This window comes from Dysidea avara, chromosome 7, assembly GCF_963678975.1.
Source record: "Dysidea avara chromosome 7, odDysAvar1.4, whole genome shotgun sequence".
Classification (NCBI taxonomy): Eukaryota; Metazoa; Porifera; class Demospongiae; order Dictyoceratida; family Dysideidae; genus Dysidea; species Dysidea avara.
In genome coordinates this window covers 5,733,849-5,757,684 of record NC_089278.1, presented here as the reverse complement: position 1 = coordinate 5,757,684, position 23,836 = coordinate 5,733,849, and the positions used below count along the sequence as shown (strand labels likewise).

Sequence of the window (23,836 nt, the reverse complement as noted above, 5' to 3'; positions counted from 1 at the left end):
TCTTCGAATGATTGTTGCTCCCAACTTCACCTTCCTTCTCTCCAGTCAAGACGAAGTTTCCTTTCGGTCAGTTTCCTCAATGACATATATCACCAGCAAACATCTATTACATTTAATACTCACTGTTCATTTAATTCCATAGCATCTACCAGAAGTCACCATCTTTCACTAGTCCCTCCACAGTCCACCATTAATTCTAGGAGATATTCTTTTTTTGTCAACACAACTTTCTTCTGGAACACTGTGCCATTACATATCCTTGAAGACAGTAATCGAAAGTCTTTCCGGCATCACCTTTATAATTACTTATGTGTCAAGTAACTTCTTAATCACTGTTTTGTGTTTTGTTGTGTACTGTTTAGTTTGTAGTGTACTATAGGTATATGTATATGTATGTTTGTTTTTTTGTAGGTGGACACCTTGTACAGGCTTTGCCTTTTGTGTATGCCTTCCTTTTTGGTAAATTGATAATAATAATAATAATAATAAGAAGAAGTGACATCTAAACCAAAACAGCCAAGCTGTAAAAAAATATAGTGCGGCCCTCAAAAAGGCCAAGGTGAAAAAAGATGTGAAATCCAAGGTGGCGGCCAAGAAATGGCTGTGATGGTGGGTTAATGGCAAAAATTTTAACAGGTGAATTTGGTGCCTAATCCTAGTGGAGGAGGCAACGTAAATTCACCTGGATTGTCGTAATTAAAACTTTTGCCTACCATCACAGCCATTTCTTGGCCACCACCTTGGATTTCACATCTTTTTTCACCTTGGCCTTTTTGAGGGCTGCACTCTTTTTTAACAGCTTGGCTGTTTTGGTTTAGATATTAAACTACACTAGCTCCTCGCAGGATTTCTAGATTTCAGGGAGTAATCCCTTGGTTGAAAATCACGAGATATAAACTGGGTGCGCGCCATATATAGTTATTGACGTAAGCGAGACGTAGAGGGACTATTTAGGGGAATCGTAAAAAAAATCCCCTGTTGTTCAACATCCGTTGGTGATGATCCTCGTGTTGATCGGCAATTACCTGTCGAATTTGAGGACCGGTTCAGAGTGAAAATAAATCGGTAAGGTGTTTAGACTGTGTTCGTGGTGTGCTTTACATATTTATCGTGTTGTTTTTGCGAACAATTTTTTTTTTTTTTGCTTTTTGGGCTGGACAATGTAGCTTGCTTTAGAGCCTGCACTAAGAAGTGGAATGGCTTTACGCATAGTCAGAACATCATAGACTGACTATGTATTTAGTTAAGGCATAGGACACCATGTTGGCCACATTCGTTGTGGTAGATTACGGGAGAAGGAAATTGTGGAGGCTGTGGTAGAGCGATGGTGTAATATTATGGACCATTTATTGCAAATTAATCTTGCCCAGTCACAGTTTCTTTTTCCGGCTGGAACGAGGGGTCAGCAACAGAGCAAAAAATTAATGGTGTCCAAGATTTCATTGGGATCTCAGGATTTCGCTGGGATTTCAGGATTTCACGAGATCTCAATATCTTATAGATTTAAAAAGCTCATACAGATTCCAAATTGGATTCCGATAGGATATTGCTAAGATTTTATAGGATTTCTCAGAGAATTTCAATCAGATTTCAATTCCCTCTGCTGCGACTGTGATTTCCGTAATTTTACAAAAAACGTTATATTATTTTACAGAAATACTCGGAAAAAAGTTTGTTAGTTGGGATTTTGGATCTCGGATTTCAAGCAAGATTTCAGCCTGTTGCGGACCCCTCGGGCTGGAATCTGGTGGATATTGGTACAGACTTGCAGTATCATAGCTAGGTATATACTGAGAGGATCTATTGGCAGTATTGAAACATTTTGCAACAAAGGGCTGAATACATTTGAGTACATTACACATTTTGATACTTTTTGGAGCATTCTAATTGTTGGTACTTCATGTATAGGTTATTTGTACTTGTTTATTGTCTAACCAATCCGCTGCACTTTTGTAATTTATTACATTGTTGTTTCATTTAGCTGTGGCAATGTCCAAAAAGGTTTACTCAGATGTACCATGGCAAGGATTACTGACTGATGAAAGACAACATGGTATGCATATGCTGCACATTAGCACATGTTGGCAGCAGAGCTTTGTGATAAGTGTGAATGAAACCCTACGTGATTTTTAAAGCAGATGTCATATTGATTATTCAAACTCCATGTTGGTATAGTGTTTTGTGCATGCTTGGACTGCATGCATATTGCTGGCGGTTCAAGTCACTGCCTAGTTTGAGATATTTTCTATATTCAACAGAGTTTTGGTGTCCCTAGTGAAGATAGCACTTACAGAAATTCACGAAGCCAGCACTTATTGGCTATACCATAAGAACTATAACATTGTATAGCTGATTTTGGCTGTTTCATCACTTTGTTGTTTAAGTTCTGAAGATAAATGCTCACTGTACACTATACCTAGTCACTCAGTGTGTGCTGATATATTTGTGACCGGATTTTGGAAAATCACCCATATGGGTGCATTTGACACCTAAAATATTTAATGATCAAATCACAAACTTTATAGTGCAAATCTACTTGTTGATAGTTTTAAGCCATTCTCAATACCTTAAATTTCAAGAAAATTTTTGAAATATTTTCAAAACTATGTCCTGCGCTTACTAGCAACCCACTAAACGTAAAATTCTAATTATTTTATGTGCGTCCATATGGGTGATTTTCCAAAATTCAGTCACATTTAGTGTGAACAATAGCTGACCACATGAGCATTGTGATTAAGATGGATGTACGAATGTGTAACAGAAGTCTGAATTGTATATTTATAGTTACATTTCTAGATATATATTAGACCATGACATGCACCACAAAAGACATTCTGGTTATTTAAGCCTATCATGATACTTTTACTGTCATTGAAGGATACATATTCATATATACATACAATTGTCTGTTATACCCTTACATCTCCCTGTTTGTACGTACGCAAGTGCACAATATAGTCGTAAAGTAGCATCATCTGTTTGTTACACACATTGATTTTCTTCTACAGATGACCCAGTGTTGTCTCAGAAATGTCTTGAGGAAACTGCACTGGTCTGTAGCAGAATTAGTAATCATTCTGGTTAGTGTATAGATCAATGTGGTACATGTCTACAAATGCATCTTTAAAAATGAAATTTGTGAACAATTCTTAGTAGATGATTTCATTAGTGTTGAGCAATATAAAATATTTGTATATCGCCTATCACGATTATTGCATACATTTTTTATCACAATACGATAAATTATCATGATATATAAATCAGCATGAAGTCATGGTAATAAATTACAAATGTAACACTTATACACATATAAAAGTACCAATATAGCACCACCTAACCTCTGGAAGTCTCTATTAAAGAAAATAAGTACAATACTGTCTTAAACATCATTTTCTAATAAGCTCTGTGTAAAAGTACCACAGCATTATGTGTCACGATAATATCACGATATAAAATAGTCCATTTTTTAATTACGATATAGAAATTTATCACGATACATGATATTATCAATATATTGCACATCACTAGATTTCATTATGGTTGTATGCTACAGATTTTAATAGAGAAATTGGCATCCTTACATACGTACTACGTTGTTACAAAAGCAAGGGTTTAGTATCAACCCCAGCTAGTGTCTGTTCACAACCAAACTGTAATTCACTATTACTTGTAGAGCTGAGGACTTTGACCAGGTTGAGGTGAACATATGAACTTGAATGTGGGTTTGACAACCTGGTTTATCATATAGTATGATAGTACTAGGGATCATGAAGGTTTGTGCTATTCTGGCCAAAATCATCACCCTAAAACCAGCCTCACAATACCTTCATGGTGCTTTGGCAGTATAAGCAAGCTCAAAAGTGTTTATAGAGCAGCCAAAAGTGCTTCTGATAAGTTGCTATGAAATTTATTTTTTTATATTTAGCAGAATTTTCTACTGACTGACTAACCAACCTGCCTGCCTGTACGATGCTTTCAGACAAGTGTAAATCGACAACCACTAAGGCTATGGGTCTAATTTTTCACTGTTAGATGTTACTTCAGCCTGACTGGTGCCTTTTGGCATACCACAGCAACATGTACAATGCATTCTTCATGGACTTACCTGTGTCCTCCTTTGTGTCCCATTCATCTTTGCTGACAGCAAAAGGTATCAATTCACGGTAGCGCACACGATGGCTTCCCTACATAATGGGAATCGTCCAAGTTTCCGTTGTGTCTGGATTGATTGCTCATTTCTGTATTGGGCTGAACATGAAGCACAATGGCACTTCACTTTCAGTAATAATTGATAGTTGGAGATGCAAAATTATTTTAATGGAATGCCTGACATCATTCTTCCTTTTGATAGAGTATGCACAGATTCATTAGTCATAACTATTTTATAAAAAAGTAAACAAACAAGTAGAAGGAAACATTAGTCTGATTAGGGATCATAGCCATAAACAAATTGGAGGTCACCTACACCTGCAGATATACTAGTGGACATTTAATACCTACTTCAGTCTTTACCCAATTAGGGATTAAATGTCCACTAGTATATTTGCAGGTGTAGGTGACTTCCCTTGTTTCACTACCTTTTATGGCTATAATCCCTAATCAGACTGAAAATACCTTCTATTTGTCAAAATGAAAGGTGTAAGAGTGTACTTGGATCCAGTATATTTTCTGAATAGTTCACCATCATGTTTCCTAATTGTAGGTTTTACTTTGAGTACATTATATTTTGTAGGCTATGCTAGGCTGACAAGATACTATAATATTCTTTATCAAAGCTTCATGCCAAATTGTAAACTGAGTGTTGAAGTACTGAGAAGACACTACCATATCTCCAGTGAAGTGATTTCATTCATTTGTAGTGGCAGAACTGTACGGATTTGCAACCAAAGAGTTTTGACATTTTTGTTAACTGAATTTGAGAAAGACCATGACATTTCAAAGTTTTTTTCCATCGTGAAGCAATTGATACAGTTACCTGACCTTCGTATGATGATTGATCGACTGAGAGATGGTAAGTTTGGGTACATTGACTAGTACTTACATACTTATTAATGTGTATAGAATTTCCAGCTGAAACTGATAAAGATATTCAGGCTACAGTTATTGTTGATGAAAATACTGAAGGTACTACATGTTCTATGTACTACTAGTATTAATTGATGTTGTGCAGTTGTAGATGAGGATCAAGATATGAAGATACAATTTGAGGCCAGTGATCTACCTTCATATTCTGCTGTTGGTAAGCTGGCTATAAAACACCGTAGCATAGTCAAATCACCTCAAATGTATGCATTCAACTTATTTCAAGTGTTTGGAATAACCTGTAGAGCACTAGAGGTCTGTTGGTTACAATGCAAGAGTTTCATAATTATTTATATGGGGGAGTGTATCTAACTGCCAGTATGGCCACTGCTGCAAGATCACTTTTGCACCTCTAGCCTGATTCAACTGATGACTAAGAACTGTTGATAGGTGATGATTGGCATTGATAAGGTCAAGCCTTTCTTCTAAGAGAAGCCTGAGGTGTTACTTGCAGCAGTGTGTTTGCTGAATGTACTCCAGTTAGACACTCTCCCCCATACAAATATTATGAACTCTTGCCTTTACTCATACATTACAACCAGTATAGTAGTAAAGCCATTGAAATCTAAAGAAGACTGTCACAAAGAAGTTATTTCTTTAAGTGAAAGGATGCCATTTCTTACCTTTCTAGCAGTGCTTCAACAAGTTCATACCATATCAGTGTAGGTTAGAGAGACACCTAGCATGAGGATCTTTGTGGATTTTAAAAACCGAGGCAAACCAAGGTTTTTAAAGCATGAAGATCCAAGGGCGTGGTCTCCAACCGACTTAAGAAAATGAGAGTATTTTATATGAACATGTAGGTGGAGTTATTGTGAGATTGAATTAGATGTTGCTTTAAAATTGTCACGCAGTCTTACTATGAGTGTGGAAAACTGAACATGTTTTGTCAAATAGCTGAAGAGAAATTGAGGCTCGTACCTATCGCTGTTTCCTGAAGATGGACGCTAGTCAAGATAATTTGTATCAACAAGGGAACTGACCAGTTGCATGCTATAGCATTACAGCAGTGTGAAGATCAGGTGCATTAATGTAATAGTTGGCTTGAGTATCATGATAATGAGTTGTCACAAGTTGTATTTATGGTGCAACAGCAGTATAAAGACCAGTCTCAATTTTGCATACGGACCACACCCACATACAAATAGTACAAAATAATCATTCTACAAAGAAGCTTACTGATCTAGGTCTTTAGTAAAGGCCATCTACAAATTAATTGAAGACAAAACATGCTTATAACACTCTAGAAAACAGATGGGCACTAAACAGAATTTCCATGATGTTACTGGTAGCTCACTGCAGACTATTTGTGTGTAATATGCATACCAAATCAATGATTGAAAGTGAGATTTGCAATGCCTGAGGTCTTTTCTGCTAGCAGGTTTGTAAGAACCTGTTTTTGGTGGATTTTAAAGACCCTCATTATCTTCCAAAGATCAAAGCATTTTATGCATACCATTTTCTAAGTATAGTCAAGCACAAATGTGCCTTCAGAGCAACTTGAAATTCTTCTGGTTGTTTGCTACAGAATTTAAAAGAAATGGAATTTTCAAGTGACTGACTATAAGATCACCATGTTGACACCTTCAGACAAATGTACCTCAATAACAGCTAATGCTACTTTTTTTTCCAGCATAAGCATGTTTGGTACAATGCATATAAGGACTTACCCATTTCTTTGTACTAAGGAGTCGATTCACTGGTAGTACTTCAATGATTTTGTGTGTTTTAAAGATAAATCAGGAGTTGTTTGTAATATTTCCACCATGCCTTTAACAAAAGTACGTGTATTGAGGATGCATGTTTGTTGTGAATTAGACAAGTTTCATTAAACATAGGTAATTGGGCCATATAGGATAAAATTTTCACCCTTGTTTCAGTACTATTTATTGCAATGGTCTACTAGCTTTTAAAATACCTGTATTAGAAGTTTACAAGTAGAAGGAATTTTCAGGATCATAACCATAAAAGGTAGTGAAACAAGGAAGGTCACATTTACACCTGCAGATATACTAGTGGACATTTAATATCTACTTCAGTCTATACCCATGACTAAATTAGAGATTAAATTTCCACTAGTATATCTGCAGGTGGAGGTGACCTCCCTTGTTTCACTACTTTTTTATAGCTATGATCCCTAATCAGACTGAAAAAATTCCTAATTTTTGTTTGTTTAACATAATTATGACTAATGAACCCACGCATACCACATTAAAAGGAAGAACACCAGACATGCCTAATTTAGCGTCTGAACACATGCCCCAACTACTGTATACCCGGAAATTTTCACAGTACGTAATTTTCATGGTTAGTAAAACTAGCGTGAAATTTTATCACGTGAAAATTTATGTGTGTCCTACAAACTTCAACTTACCTTACTAATAAATTAGTGTGGCTCCTGATGTGTGATAGTGTTGTAGGCATATGTGGTGGACTCCACATATGCTTACAAACAGTGATCACACCTTCCCGATTTTAAAGTGGATGTGGCTCACAAACGAAGCTGGCCTACTGCAAGACTATAGACTACCGATATGCCTCGTACAGAGATTGCCGCTACTGTGCTACTTGGTTCAGACATGCTTTAGCAATCTGTACAATGATTGAAGTAAATATCAATGCAGACCTTCGTAGCTGTGTGGTCGAGAACAAAAATTTTCAAATCAAGCAACAGTAATCCGTGAAATTAAAATGCGAAAACTCTGAGCTAAGAGGCATCCGTGAAATTTAAAACATGAAAATCCTGACTAAGGACATAACCATAAAATATACATACTGTGAAAATTTCCAGGTATACGGTATCTATTATTCCTGAAAAGCGAAGTCCCATCACATTTTGTTTTCAGTTGCATTCGGCCCATTGCACAGCGTTACAAATGAAAAGCGGTATGTGAAGGGTTAATCCAGTCACAACGGAAAACTTGGACGATTCTCATTATGTAGGGAAACCATCACATTGCACTACCACGAATTTACATCTTTTGCTGTCAGCAAAGATAAATGGGACACAAAGAAGGACACGGGTAAGTCCATGAAGTATGCATTGTATGTACTGCAGTATGCCAAGACACCAGTCAGGCTGAAGTGATGTCTGACAGTGGAAAAATCAGGCCCATAGCCTCAGTGGTTATCGGGTTATGCTTGTCTGAAGGAATTAGGCAGGCAGGCAGTTAGTTATTCAGTCAGTAGAAAATTCTGCAAAAGATTTTTAAGATTCTGTAGCAACTTAACGGAAACAATTTTAGCTGCTCCGTAGATACTTTTGGGCTTGCTTATACCACACCAATACTGCCAATGCACAATGAAGGTATTGTGAGGCTGGTTTTGGGTGACATTTGTGGCCAGACCGTCATGATCCCTAATATACAGTACTATCATACTATATGATAATCCTTGTATAGCTATTGAACTATTGAAGCGTTGCATATTTTTCAGATGAAGATGTTACAGTGTTGGAGATAAAAGAATTTCAAGCTGAAATTACAGTTCGAAGGGTTAGGACTTCAATAGTTTCAGACAGCCACACCTTGTCTGATTCACCAACTATTGACACATCACCAGTGCTACACAAAAGTAAAGCTTTCAACTTTTGTTTTATGCATTGTAATTTTTTTTTTGCTCTTAATCCAGCCAAGCACTTGTACACACCACCAGTGACATCTCAATCAGTTTTCACTGTCACTTTAAATGACACAACTCATCATACAATGCCAAACTTGGAGGGAAACACCAGTCACACAGTCAGTACTCCCTCTCACCAACCTGTGTTGCTGTCACCTCAGCTGTCTGGAGCAGAAGAAACTGACGTGTTCAGTGAAGAAGTGAAGTCTAAGCCTCACACACTCTCTCATGATCATAATACCTCTTTTGAGGGATCTTATTCTTCTGAAGCTTCAACTCCTGCCAAGTCACCACCACAATTTTCATCATCTCCATTTTCACCCAGTAGAGATCACTCATCACTCACATCATATAGTGAAAATCTTTATCCTACCGGTCCATTGAGTGACAAGTCACTATTGCAAGCTACTGCTACAACAGGTCAGTAAACCATTGTGGTACCATTTGAAATGAATAGTGTGTGTGCGTGTGCATGCATGCATGTGTGTGTGTGTGTTTGTGTGTGTGTTCAGAGTAAAGCAAACTATACAGTGGGACCTCATCTTGAACACCTTCTGTATGTATACAAAGTTGACTGCTCTATTAGAATATGTACTATTAGAGCACCTCTGAATGTTATGATTTCACACAAAGACACAAAACTGTAGTTATGTAAACACCAGATAATTGATGTTTCACTGTATATAGTATTGAACATTATGTGAATGATGCCTTCTGGTTGCAGCAGCATCTGTTAGTAGCAAAGCATCAGCCAAACCCAGTGTATCTGCAGCAGCTTCTGTTATGGGTCCTGCAGTAGATCCAGTTACATTACTGGAAGAGAAAGGTAATTCTTATGTATATCTTGTCTATTTTCTTAAGTGGTTGGGTTTATAATCTCGCTTACCTGGCGCCAATGCTCGTCAAGTGTAAAATAAACTGCATTGTTTGTTTATTAAGTTTTCTTGTAAAATCAAAATTAATTTTGCTGATTTTGCATGTGTCTACTGTCTGCAAACTGATAATATGAAACAATTGACCACATGTAACACTATCCATTTATTTTAAAGTTGCATTTCAACCTGTAATTACTGCGTATGCATTACATTCAGTAATGGTGCGTAAGAAATTATAAAAAGTACTGTCAAACTTTCATTGTATATTATTCTTAGGAGTTATTCATTTATAATTTTGTGAGATTGATGGTCACTGTGCTGTGGAAGTGATCGAGTAATTCATATCTAATCAAAGTGTATGTTCTGGAAAAAAATCTCTGAATGCCAATTTTGTCAGTATGGTATTTAAATAATCTCTGTATTTATTATACAGGTTTTGAGCCACTCAAATCCAGATATAGTTTGCTCTATCAAAGCTTCCCTGAGAACTACATGCATACAGTTAGCAAGTTGGAGCAGCATTTAACGGACACAGACATCACCAGCATTCTTGGCTGTACAAAAACCATACTAGCCAACAAGAAGATATTAGATTCTCTAATTGTACACATGAAGTGCAGGGAGGATCTTCTTGACCTCTGTGATCACTTGGAGAAAATCAGTGAATCACCCAGCATGTCTAACATTGTTAATGAATTACGCAATGGTGTGTGTGTGTGTGTGTGTGTGTGTGTGTGTGTGTGTGTGTGTGTGTGTGTGTGTGTGTGTGTAGTGTGTTTGTACATGCCTGGTAACACACCACTTGTTGATGGTCCCTGACTGTCAGATGGAGATACTGATCATCACATCCACAAGGGGTGTAGATTTTGTATGAACATGGTAATAATTTATTGTGTTTAAGAGATACAAAATGGTGAATATTGTGTGTTAAGAGAAATGATATATCTTTTAGATGTTATTAACAATATTCAGAAAGAGCCTCATCCCAAGAGCCACAGTAAGATGGATGACGAACCTGGTAAGATAAATTAATAAGTATACAATCTGTCTGCAGACTCCTCATAGTGTAGTACAGTGTTTGTGTGCGTGTGTGTGTGTGTGTGTGTGTGTGTGTGTGTGTGTGTGTGTGTGTGTGTGTGTGTGTGTGTGTGTGTGTGTGTGTGTGTGTGTGTGTGTGTGTAGTGTACAACAATTATGTGATCATCTTGAGAAGGCCTTTGTTAGAAAATAAAATTTGGAAGAGTTGTTGCTGGTAGAAGTAGTGGCAAAGCCATTTTAGAGGGAGTAAGCAAATTCATGGGTAATCTCAAACATTGCTGCCTGGGGTCACAAATCAAATTGCTGTCGTACCACTTGTCAGAGTTATGTGTCTACACTGTGATATGATGTGTGTTCTATATTTGGTGATACAACAATAAAGTCTGTTGTCATTTTTCTATAGATCCTCCAGTGTTTTCTCGTATAGAGGCTATTGATCCAAACTGTAAAGGTAGTAATGCATATATGTATGTTGTGTACCATATTTACTTGGTTAAACACTGTTGCATCGATTACCTTAGTTCTAAAAATCGATACAGCGACTTCAAATTTGACCACCACTTGATGCTTGAAAATGCCCTTATTTTAAAATTGATTGTTGTACCACTCAAAGTGCAGCTGCTATTGAAGGTGTGACATTTAACCTAGTAAATGCAGTATGTGTATAACAATGTTTGTAGTACAACTCTACTAAGTACTTAAGTTCTACATAGAGTAGAGTTAAATGCTGTCAGCCTTTTTGCAAGCAAACAAATGGTAATGCAGACTCAGACACAAACGTTGACGTGGACTCCAACCAAAAATTCTCTAATACTACAGTCAACTGCTCTGACCATGCCACTTGTTCGTACTATATTTACATGCAGACAGATGGGCAGTCGATATCCAGTATCCATCATTGGTTTAGCAGCTATATAGAAACTTGTTTAAGTTGCAGGATTCACAATTCTTGATGACTTGTTATGATACTGACTCATGTTTCCAAGAATTGCTTTCAGTGAGCATAATAATGCTTATGTAATGGAATATTTTTCACTGCTGGAAGTAAACAGATGTGGGTGAACATAGAAGTATTGTCACACTAATTTCAAAACTTTGTGATTGTGTTAGAATGATTATAAAGAATGTTAGTAAAGAAATTATCCACTTTCGGTAGTCCATTGTAATGCTGTAATAGAGCAGTCAAGAAGTCAGGTCTCTTGTCTTTTAGTCAAGTAATGAATTGTATAATTGCTTTGCATTGATTCAAGAGCAGAGATGAAACAGCTTGTAGTAGTCCACCCATGCACAGGAACAGTACTTATTGATGACTGTTCTACATGTGACTGCTCTATTAGTAAATCAATGGTTTATCAATGGTGCAAACCACAACCACTCTTGCAGCTTACAGTGATATTATAACAAAGTTTTAAAGCTGATCTAGGTGGTCTTGACCATGCCTGCTAACATAGATAGTATAAGATATACTACCTATGGTACTAGCTGTACCAATGTTATGTCTATAATCTATGACCTCATGTTCAACATTCATTTGAAGTTAGCAGTGTGGCCATGACAGCTGATTGGTATACCGTAAACAGTGAAGGTTTGGTGTAACTTAAGTTTGGTGATCAGCATGTGAAACAGTTGGCAAACAAAATTTTGGCAAATTTACCATGCAGCTGATATAGAACAATACACTGAATAGCTGATTGGAAAAATCATAAATTCCGTAATTTACCAAATTCACAAAACTTTAGTCACTCCAAACTTTCATAGTGTTTTGGGTTGAGTCCGTGTCCATGTCCATGTCTGCTGCATCCAGCTGTTGATGATATATAAAAGTAGATATGCACCAATCAACACTATTAAAGTATGGAAGGCATGAAAGAAACTTAGTATGTAATTGTGTGAATGTTCATATTGAAATTTGTGACTGGATTTTGGAAGAACGATCCAAATTGCACATTAGAAGTTTCAAGATAAACGGCTTTAAAGAATTCAAGCCAGCATAACTCTCCAAGGATAGCAAGCGCGTGTATGAAATTTACACAAAAGATGCATCAATCTATTATTACCTTTCAGGCCACTTCCAGTACTTGTAGCTGCTTGTAGAGTTTCCCGCCAAATAAGAGAAAATCTGAGCAGTTGGACGAGCGAAGTAGTATCACAAGTGCTCATAAAGGGGTGGGGGGTGGTGGGGTGGGCAAGGGCTAGACCTCAAAATGGAGGCAGACCACGATTGGAGTCCAGAGACGAGATTACAGGGCTGTGCTGGCTCCTTAGTGGCTGATATGTAGCAAAATCCACAGAAAATGTCTGGCCAACATTATCAGGCTGCCCACCAATAAACCACTGGTTCTTGCCAAGCCAGGTCCTTCACAAGGCCTAAAACTGCCACTCGAGCTCTACACACCACCCAGAAAAGACGTCTGTTGAAACCAGCCTCGAGTAGTTTGAGTGGTACTGAGTGTCAAAACTACTAGTACAATAGTGTAGCTATCCACTGGAGGTGTTAGTTTGATTTTGCCTGATGTGCGATTTGGATCGGTTTTGTAAAATCTAGTCACATACATTTATACCGTTAACAAAACTTCAAGCAAAGTTGTGGCTATAGAGGACTTGCACGCGTGAAGCAGCGGTTGCTAGGCAGACATGTTTCGGGACAACTTTCTATGGCGCATATTGGGTCAGAATGAAGGTAACGAGATTTATTCACTAAGTGCTGGGTATAGTGGCACTGGGAAGCGGGGCTGGTTTCGAAATAGTAAATCTTATCATTGGCTTCGTGAAATAGGTGGCTAATTAAATTCCGATACATTACTCACCAATTCTAACTTCGTCGCCTTTTTTAACGAGCTGGGTGGTATTTTCAACACAACTCAACACTGATTCGCTTCATTACAGCCTGTACCAAATCCTGAGAAAGCGCTTTTCAGCCAAAACACTGTCCCGAAACATGGCCGACAGCTACGGTTGCTTAGCAATTACAATGATTTACGTCACGCTGCAAGTCCTCTATACCCAGCATCCAAAGACTCTGTAAACATTTCCTTCTCATTTTATTATACAGTGTAATTATTGATAAATGAAGTAGGGATTCAGTGATTAATACCATACCTGTTTCACTGCCCATACAAAAGTCTCAATAGTAGCAGTGAAATTTATCCCGTATTTCACTGATAGCAGTGAAAAAGTTGTAATTGCAATTTCATTGGCTAGAATTTATGTTAACAATGTAGTGCCAATTAGTGTTGACGCATGTTTAGTACATAGTGACAAATTGCATAATGTACAGCATGCGTATATGTAGCGAGTATGGAATAGCATGGGTATAGCAGTGAAATTTGGGATAAATACCACTCCTGTTGTATTGGAAATTTATCCCCATTTCCAATACAAAACTCGTGGTATTTATCCCAAATTTCACTGCTATCCATGCTATTACTAGTACAAAAAGTAGTGGGTCAAGACTGAGGTATGAATGATGGTATTACCACATAATTATCTCTGTGGGGAAATTGTTGCATTGGCATTTTACCACCATCTGCTCAATGCAAAATAGGGATTTTTCAATATATATTTTTACCATCATTCATTACTACTATTTAATCATTGGGTCTTTACTTCATTAAATTAGTTTTTAACTATATTCACTAGTCTGTTAACTTTTTTATGGCATAGCTATGCTATACATGTGTGACTGTTTTATTAGAATACATCACTGTTCTATTAGGATGACTTTTTTATTAGAGTGTCTTGATCTCGCTGCTTATCTCAAGTATGTCATAGATCAAGGGGCATGCATGGTTGCCATGTCTTGTTTTCTACAGTAAAACTGCAGCATATGCAGCTAGATCATTAAAGTGTGCTCTGCTTTCAGTAATGATCTGATCATTGTATAGGTGCGGATACATCCCTCTGACAGTAGCCCAAATGCTTGAAATAGTTTTGTGATGCTCCTCTAAGGAAAGGCTATACAAAAAATTATGGTTTCCTTGCATGAAGAAATGGCTAAAGATAAAAGAAAAGGCAGAGGGCAGACACTATCAGAATCAGGAAACGGTACATGTCTAAAGCCACATAAACTTAATTATTAGTTTCTCATCTTTCTGTACTCAAAATAGCAGTGCAGGAGGGTGTATTTTGTTTTATTTTTACTAACTAGATAGCTGAATTAGCTAGCTAAAATGACTCAAAATGCAATTTTCTTAGACTGCTCTAGCAAGGTACCAGCTATAAAAGGTGCTAATTGGCCTCCCTTAGCTACCAGTGCATGGTGCAAAAATCCTTTATGAGGTAAGAAAAGTGGCAATGTGGGTGGGGATAAGAAACTAATAATTAAGTTTATGTGGTCTAAAGTATTGTGGCATTAAATGGTGGCTGTCTGCAGCTTTGTTAGGCTCTTGTCTTGCAACTGTGGTCAGACAGGTGGGTGGGTGGAAAAATTCAGGCAGGTAGCAAAAATTGTATTTTGGCAATTTTTTTGAAAAGCAATTTGATAGTCATGTTTTCTTGTTTTAACACTTTTGTAAAGGTGTTCTTGTTTGTGTGTGATATTTCTATGATGGTTTTAAACAGCAGTGTTTTGGTGGGCCCTACAATTTGGAAGGGAATCCCTACTATAATAGTAAATTAGTAATATCATACACTACTGTAATAGTACTGTATATTAGAGATCATGGAAGTTTGCATTTTTTCACAAAACAAAAATTGACCAGAAACCAGCCTCACAATACCTCCATGACACCTTGGCAATATTGGTTAGGTATAACTGAGCCCGAAAGTGCCTTCAGTACAATCCAAAATGCTTCCAATAGGTTACTACAATTTAAATAAAATTTTCCACTTCCTGACAGAGTGACTTAATTACTAATACCTTCAGACAAGTGTATCACAATAATGGCTAAGACTGCAGGCTTGACTTTTGTACTTGCTTGAGCCCAACAAGTGCCTTTTGGCATACCACAGTATGTGCAATGCATTCATCATGGACTTACCTTTGTCCTCCTTTGTGTCCTTCTTTCTCTTAGCTGACACTCACAGCATAAAGTGTTAATTTGCTGTAGCGTGTCCTACATTTGTAACAGGAATCGTGGATTGATTGCAGAGGCATTTCTTGTGCTGTTCTTCATTTGTAATGCTGAATATAGCTGAATATAGCTGAAAACGAAGTGAAAAGGCCACTTCTCTTTCAGTAATTGATAGTTGGGGCAACAAAACCATTAAGTCTGTAACCATTCTTTCTTTTGATGTGGTATGTGTAAGTTCACCAGTCATAATTATGTTACAAAAAAGTAAACAAGGAATTGTTTAAATTCAATTAGGGATCATAGAAATAAACAAGGGAGCTTGCCTATACCTGAAAATATACTAGTGGACATTTAATCTTGACTGATTTAGGGATTAATTGTCCACTAGTAGATCTTCAGGTGTAAACGACCTTTTTCACTAATTTTTATTTCTATGTTCCCTTAGTTTTCCTAGTACTTAATTGTGTTTAATATTACTATATGATTTTGATATATTCTTACATGTTTTCCATATTTTGTTCTAGTTGTGCAAATTCTAAAGAAATATTACCACACTCTTTGTCACAGTCTATCACCAAATATTATTAAAAACCTCTCTGCGGTAGCTGGAATATGTGCTACTGATTCCAGGTTTCGCAGTCAAATTGAAAAGTGCCAGACTCCAGTTCAAGCAAATCGAATATTGTTGGATAGGCTGATATTAAGTCTTGACTTTGAAGAGCGCATGTTGGAGTTCTGTGATGTGTTAGACAATATGATTGAAGATGGCGAACTAAAACAAAACCTTGAAATGTTCAGAAATGGTATGCAAAATGTATAATATGTGACACTATTGTGTGCACTATTTTTACAGAGATCCTTGCTGTTTTGAGTAACAAACCAGAGGGGTCGACAGACTGGAGGATCAAACCTGTTACTTTTCTAAAAGTGCAAACACCAGAAGGAGTAAAAACTGTTTGCATTAAAGATCCCCATCAGCAACACATGTACGCTGCTGATGGAACCACTACTAAGAGTGTCATGGCTGTTTCTCATTGTCCCCATTGCCATCATCATCACCACCACAGCCATGATGTTACTGAAACTGATTCAGGTAGTATTATGAGTAGAGTATGTTGTTATTAGACACCTGGCCTGCTTATTATGCATGAGTGATAGGCGCATGTGCGATATGAAGTGAAATATTGGAATAGCACTTGGAATAAAATGCCTAAATTACTAATGTTTTTGGACTGGGTCACATACAATCAAGTACGTACACCAATGGGACAACCTAACAGCAGGCTAAGTACATATACAGTGTGTAGCCAGCATGCTTTGTTCAAGAGGTAATACATGTAGTAGCAGTGGCATTTAATATATTAAGTATTACTAAATCAGCTTGACTTTCTAAGCTAATTGTAGACGTGACTGCTACAAAGGATTAAAGAGTTTAAAACTGACTGCTATCTCAATCTGTGCACATTACCAGCTGGACTCACAGGACTGGAGAGACTTAATTACTTCATCACTGACAATTAAATGTGTGCACTCTATCATACAGTACAGTAGTACTGTATATTAGGGATCACGAAGAACTGGGCTTTTCCAGCCAAAAATATCACCGTATCATGACAGCTTGGAAGCATTGCCAAGCCCAAAAATGTCTTCAGATTGACCCCCAAACCCTTTCAAAAAACAGTTTCTATGGAATTTTCTATTTAACTACTAATCCCTATGGCTTCACATGCAAAAAAGTGATGGTTTTCATTAATCACTGCTTGCTTTCCACTCCCTTTTCTATCAAATGTGTTTGTGGTGCTTAAAATTCATCACAAAAAAATCATCTCCAATTAGAAGTATTGACTATAAGACTCGGCTTAGTCTTTTAGGCCAAAAAAATTGCATAATTCCACAAATTTTGGATCTATAGTCTCTCAGCTTTGGTCCCATGCTTCTTCAACTTTGGTCCCATGCTTCTTCAACTTTGTCACCAGTCCTGCTTCCTAAGTATATTTGTAAGAAAGTATGGATTTTTTGCAGTACCAGTTCAAATGAACTATTGAATTCTCTAAACTTTTCTATGAAAAATGGCAATCTCCTTAAATTTGGTTTTCTGAAGCTGTAGTAGTCCTAAAAATCTGTTTCCATACTGTAAAGAAATACTATCACAAGCCACTACAAGAATTTTTGGGAAGTTTTACTATTAACTGTAGAAGAAGAATTAATTTTAGTGTGAGTAGCTTCGTAATTGTATTCATGCACGGAAGCTATAGGACATAGTTGCCTGCTCCCTTAACAGAATTTTACATTTTCTTCCAGCCAACCATAACTTGACAATGGATGGCTACAGGCTTGATTTCTTCATGTTCGACGTCGCTTTGTCCTGAGATGTGCTGGCCTTTTTGCCAACCACAGTATGTACAATACACCAGATTGCATTTCCATTTAAAAATTGCATCACGCATGTGCTGCTTTAATACACACGGTTTCAGTGCAATCCTTCACAGAGTTACTTTTACAGACTGAGTCCCCGATGTCAGCAACTTGTTCCATGAAGCATTAATCAATCTTGTGTGCACATGCGCACATGTGGCACGCAATTTTTAAATGGAAATACAATGTGCTGTATGTACACACATCATGGTCTTGCCTTTGTCCTTTCTTTGTGTTCTATTTCTTTTCACTGACAACGCAAGGTGTCGATTCGTGATAGCACGATGCGGCTTCCCTGTGACTGTGTTGCCTATCACCCGTATTTTCTATAGTGACTGGATTGATTGCAGAGACGCTTCTTCATTTGTAACGGGCGAAGCATACCAGGGATTTCAGTTCCATTTGAAAACAGGCTTTTTGCATGATGATGTAATCACGTTGTTTTAAACTTGTTGACGTCATCACACAAACAGTATAATTTTCAAATGGAACTGAAATTCCTGGTAGCTGAAAACAAAGTGTAATGGCCACCTCCCTTTCCATTACATAATTGATTGTTGGGGCATGCATTCTGATGCAAATTAATTTCATGGCATTAAATTCCTGGTGCCATTCTTTCTTTTAATGCGGTTCATTCACCACAATTATACAAACAAGTAGAAGGAATTTTATAGGGATCAAAGAAAAAGTAGTGAAACAAGGGAAAAGCTAAAAAAGTGGTGAAACAAGTGGAAGGTTGCCTATACCTGCAGATATTTTAATCCCTAATAGACTGAAGGTTAGGGATTTAAAGTCCACTAGTATATCTGCAGGTATAGGCAATCTTCCTTGTTTCACCACTTTTTAGCTATTCTCTTGTTTCACTACATTTTTTACTTTGATCCCTAATCTTTCAAATTTTTCCTTCTACTTGTTAAGGTTATAAGTGACCACATCTCAACTCTGTACAGTACCATATAACAACTAATATTGGTGAAACTAATATTTAGTGATTTGCTATAAAATTGCTGTTGTATAATTTTAATTTGGCAAAATGCTCTCACTGAAAAATTGGTAGTGCACCACAAGGGTGTAAGCTAACAAATATGAAGTGTGCATGCTGTACAGAGCTGAGCTTTTTGTGCTGAGATGTTATCTTATGGATTCAGTTACTGCATGTATCTGGCCGGGTCACTTTCCATTTAGTCTGCCTGCTTTATAGAATATCCAGGTCCTGCTGCAGTCCAGTTTCTTATCAGGATCATATGTTTCTGTCTGTAGGCATATGTAGAGCCTATCAATGGCTGTGCACAAATCTATGTCTGTTGCTGTCTGCAAGCTTACGTGGAGTCACTCCCACTAATTGAGTACGAGTACTACTCTAGTATCATAGCAGGCAGCTTCTATTGTGAGCCACACCCATTTGCATGCATGGAGCTATGTTAATTTGTAAGTAGTATCCATGAAGTTGCACTTGGTCTCCTACCTCAACAACTGCTATCAAAAGCTTGGACACAAGGCATGAAAATAATATTGAAATTCGGCGGTTTGGTGACAAATCGCAAATTTAGTTTATCACTAAATTTTGTTGTTATACGTTATTTTATGAGACTTACTTCCATCCTTGTTACAGTGTTATCTCACAAGCACCCTCTCTCTGTGTACTCCTCACTCCAATAGCTTGTCAATCTGCTAGCAATAACTCACCTGTAAACCAACTGGCTTTAAAACATGAGCGAAACTAATTATCAACCCATTCTATTTTCTGCTTTCACAAAGACGAGCATTTGTTTCTCTACTATTAATAGGTGTAAACATCATGTGCTACGCTGTTTTGATAGGTATTGTCTTATCATTTCAAGCAGTAGCACAAAAATACCCGATTATTATATTTGTTCATATTCCCAGTGAATAAATTTGGAGACAAAACAATTTGTTCATTAATTAAGTTAATATGCGCACTATAGTTAAGGCAAGATTTTTGCTTTTGTTAAGGTGGAAGTCAAGCAGATAATGGTAGATTAGCTATTACAAACTATCATTATTAGAAACCTTATGACCAGCTGTTTTGTAATAATAACCACAAATATGCATTATAGATTAGTTATGTGGGTGTGCCTTAAATCTAGCATAGCCGCACTGAGTGGTGCTGTTAATCCTTACTGGAGGTGTTTTACATGTAGAGAATACATTGTAACAATCCCTCAGTACAAGCTCTTGTAGAATAGAAACTCATACAGAATGCTGTGTCAAACATGCCATTTTAAAGCTGTTAAGTACATTAATTGTAACTCATACATGTAAGAACTCGTTGACCACTACACCTGTTTAGCAGGTTTTTTCCATAATGGCTCATCGAAATAGTCCAACATTTCGAATGACTTTTGCATTATCCACATGTTCTCACACCTTTACAATGCACACCAGTAGCCCACTATAACACTAGCCATGCATCAATATCATGTGCTTTTAGACAAGAATCGTAAGGAACCTTAGAACAATTTGACCACTATTCTAACATAGTAAATTTGTAACAACACACAATACAACCTGACATGATATTTAAATGCATATTCTTAATAATGCATCAGCACCTAACAAATACAACCAGACTTTTACATACAGCCAAGAATATGTTGAACAAATTGTAAGTGGCATCTATGTACTTGTAGGTGATGATGTTTTGCAGCCTCCACCGATCCCTCAATATAATGTCAGTCGTTTGAAGTTGGAAAAAGAGCTAACTGATGCAGTGCTTGATAGCAGTCAAGCAAAGTCTGCCGTTGCAGTCACTATTGTTGGTGATGGTGGGTTTGGCAAGTCTACCTTAGCAAAAGCATTCTGTCATAGTACAACCACCAAGCAATATTTCCCTGATGGATTTCTTATCGTAGAGTTGGGACCAAATGCCCCTGACCCCCGTTCAACCTTAAGGCGTCTATACCGACGTTTATCTTGTGGTTTGAGGATTGATGGTGATGTGAACTCCATTGCTCAATACATTCATACACTGATAATTGAGAATTATCCAAGTATCTTGGTGATTATCGATGATGTTTGTAATTTGCATGATGCGCAGCCGTACATTATGGCATTCAGGAATTGCAAGATAATTGTCACTACAAAATTGGGAGATGTCTGCCAACAACTGTCTTCCAGTAAGGTTGTGATAGTTGGTCAAATGGAACCACTAGAAGCAACAAAGCTGTTATCATCTGCAACAGGACAGCTTTCTGAAGATGATGAAATGATAGTCAGAGAATTAGCAAATGACCTTCATTTTTGGCCTTTACTTCTTTGCATTGCCAGGGGACAATTGCAAATGAACTTTAAGAAAGCTGGAGTTCACGCAATTGGAAATCTGCAAAGTGATCTTTATGGTAAAGGTTTGGAACACGTTACTCGTGCCTCTGATGAAAATGATTCACACAGCAGAAAAACAGCCTTAACTGCTTGTGTCGAAGCAAGTTTAGAATTGCTTACTCCAGAAGAAAACGACTCTTTACTAAATTTGGTTCATCACATTGGTGGAGGTGGCGTTATTGAAACACAGCATGTTCCAAAGCTATGCAATATTGATGAAGTCAGCTCTATTCAGCTGTTAGATAAACTAAACTCCTTGGGCCTTATCACGTTTACTCTTTCAAGTGGAAATGCTAAAGAAGCCATCAAAATACACAATGTCATTGCCCAGTATCTGCTTGACAGTCAGGTTTATAACCCACCGGAACACTTGGGTGACTCACAAGAAGCAAAAGCATTTATGAATCCTGCTGAGGAGGGTCAAACAGTAAGCATTTTGCTGTTTTCACGTAGGAATCCTCAGAACACGGCTGATAAAATAACAGGTACACCAGAATGGTGTTTGAATAATGTTCTACAAACCTATGACAATCAATTTGACAGTTTTATAAAAATTAACGAGCACCACATTGGTTCATGGTCTACAGACATATTCAATCTTTTGCAGAATGTTTGCTCAGTTGCTTACACCTCACCTGCTAAATTTCCAGATTTAAAAAGCATTGAGAGTGAAGCTGATAGACTATTAACAGAATGTCAAAGTGTGATGATGGAGTATTCACAAGAAATAAATCAACTAAAGCAACAAGTAGACACTATGGTAAAACAAAGGGATTATGATGGTGCATTGAAAAAGCTTGAGGAATATTTTATCAATTTTTCTCTCAAGCAAGTTGCATTGGGTACAAAAAAGTTAGTTGAAAGAGTTGCCTCAGGGTGTGATCAGAAATACAAACATTCTTTAGAAGTCTCTAGTGAGTTTTTGCATTGCTTTACACCCGAGCATGACTTCTTTCTCAAATTACAATTGCCATCAATCAAGTTGATACTTGACTTGCATAGAAGAATCATTGCTGCCCTTGCATCAGGTCCACCTGCTGTAGACGAAGTTGCCGATGAAATTTGGACATCAAAATTATCAGATCAGTCTAGTCTCTTGAATGCCAATTACATGATTAAACTCCAAGAGGTTGCTCCACATCAAGTGTTGCAATGGCAGCAAATTAATAGTTTTTAATACTCTTTGTAGTGTGCATAAAAGCATGTGTATTTTTATCTATTGTGTTATTGAATAATTATGTTATAGACAATTTGTATGTTAAGAATTTAATAAGATATTAATTTTATGTTCTATGCATGCATAATTACTGAATAGTGCAGACACATGTAATATTGATGTTTGAGTAATAGTCATTAGGCATGAGGCTATTATGCTCCAAAAAGTGAGAGCACCCATTATTAGGGACCCGCCGATTATGCTCATAATTTTACCTATTATGCTATGCTGCACTGCTCAAAAATTTACCTATTATGCTTAAATTTATGCTCAAAACTTACCTATTATGCTCAAATTATGCCCAATTATTTATGCCTCAGTTCCCATGCACTGCTAATAATTTCCAGTTTATGGATAAATAATAAGTGGCTGAAACACAAACCTACTGGTCAAAATGCATATCACAGAAAGATCGATATACTCTAATAGAACAGTCAGTTATGTGATTATTCTATTAGAGTTACTGACTGTTCTATTAGAGTATATCGATCTTTCTGTGATAGCTATTTTTATAAGCAAGAATTCATACTGTTACAAAATATTCTACCTATTATGCTAGCATTATGCTCAATGCTTTCAGGCACCTATTATGCTCATAATTATGCCAGCATAATCGGCGGGTCCCTACCCATTATGCTTTTGAGAAATATCCATTATTCCCAAAATTATGCCACCATCTGGCCAATAAGATTGCTGTATTAAACCATTTTCATTGCTTAAAATAATTGGTTGCTATATTAGAGTGTTTCATTAATACCTGATTGCTTTATTAGAGTAATAATCGGTAACTGTTCTATATTAGAATTTTTGACTGCTCTATTAGACTATCTAGATTTTTTTAACAGAATTGTGCAATCTGCAGCTGCAGATTTCCTTACTGCAAAGGCTTTATAATCACCTCAAAATGCCAGCATAATTCTTGATTCCCATAGATCATACCTATTATGCCAGCATCCCTAACAGCCATACATAATAGCATTTAGAAGTTCAAGACCACCTATATATTCATGTAGGATTTAGCGTTGCAGGTGTTCCTATCTCAGGAGGTGACAACTACAATAGCACCAAACTTTTGTTAATGTGAAATAATATAGCATCTCTGGATATCTCAGTAGCATATTTATGCATGGTATATATATTGCAGGCAAAGGCTTGTCAAGTAAGTGATAATGTGTGCACCACTCATGATACGAACACTTTGTCCATGATGTACTATACATATGTGATTAGATTTG

General features: G+C 37.1%; 1 protein-coding gene across 2 annotated transcripts; it reads left to right on the top strand.

The window, feature by feature from the left end:
- The first annotated feature begins 943 nt into the window (after window positions 1–943).
- LOC136260318 (uncharacterized) lies at window positions 944–22,671 on the top strand. 2 transcript variants are annotated; one of them, XM_066054009.1, is made up of 15 exons: window positions 944–1,065; window positions 1,982–2,053; window positions 3,009–3,080; window positions 4,733–5,011; window positions 5,062–5,124; window positions 5,171–5,239; window positions 8,518–8,655; window positions 8,713–9,123; window positions 9,431–9,529; window positions 10,012–10,284; window positions 10,531–10,596; window positions 11,020–11,067; window positions 16,153–16,431; window positions 16,482–16,721; window positions 20,695–22,671. In XM_066054009.1, the coding sequence occupies exons 2-15, from the start codon at window positions 1,990–1,992 to the stop codon at window positions 22,560–22,562; spliced, it is 3,969 nt and encodes a 1,322-aa protein (XP_065910081.1). In that variant the 5' UTR covers window positions 944–1,065; window positions 1,982–1,989; the 3' UTR covers window positions 22,563–22,671. The 2 variants fall into 2 exon arrangements, with proteins under 2 accessions (XP_065910081.1, XP_065910080.1); XM_066054008.1 differs by having other exon boundaries at window positions 9,428–9,529.
- The last annotated feature ends 1,165 nt before the right edge of the window (window positions 22,672–23,836 follow it).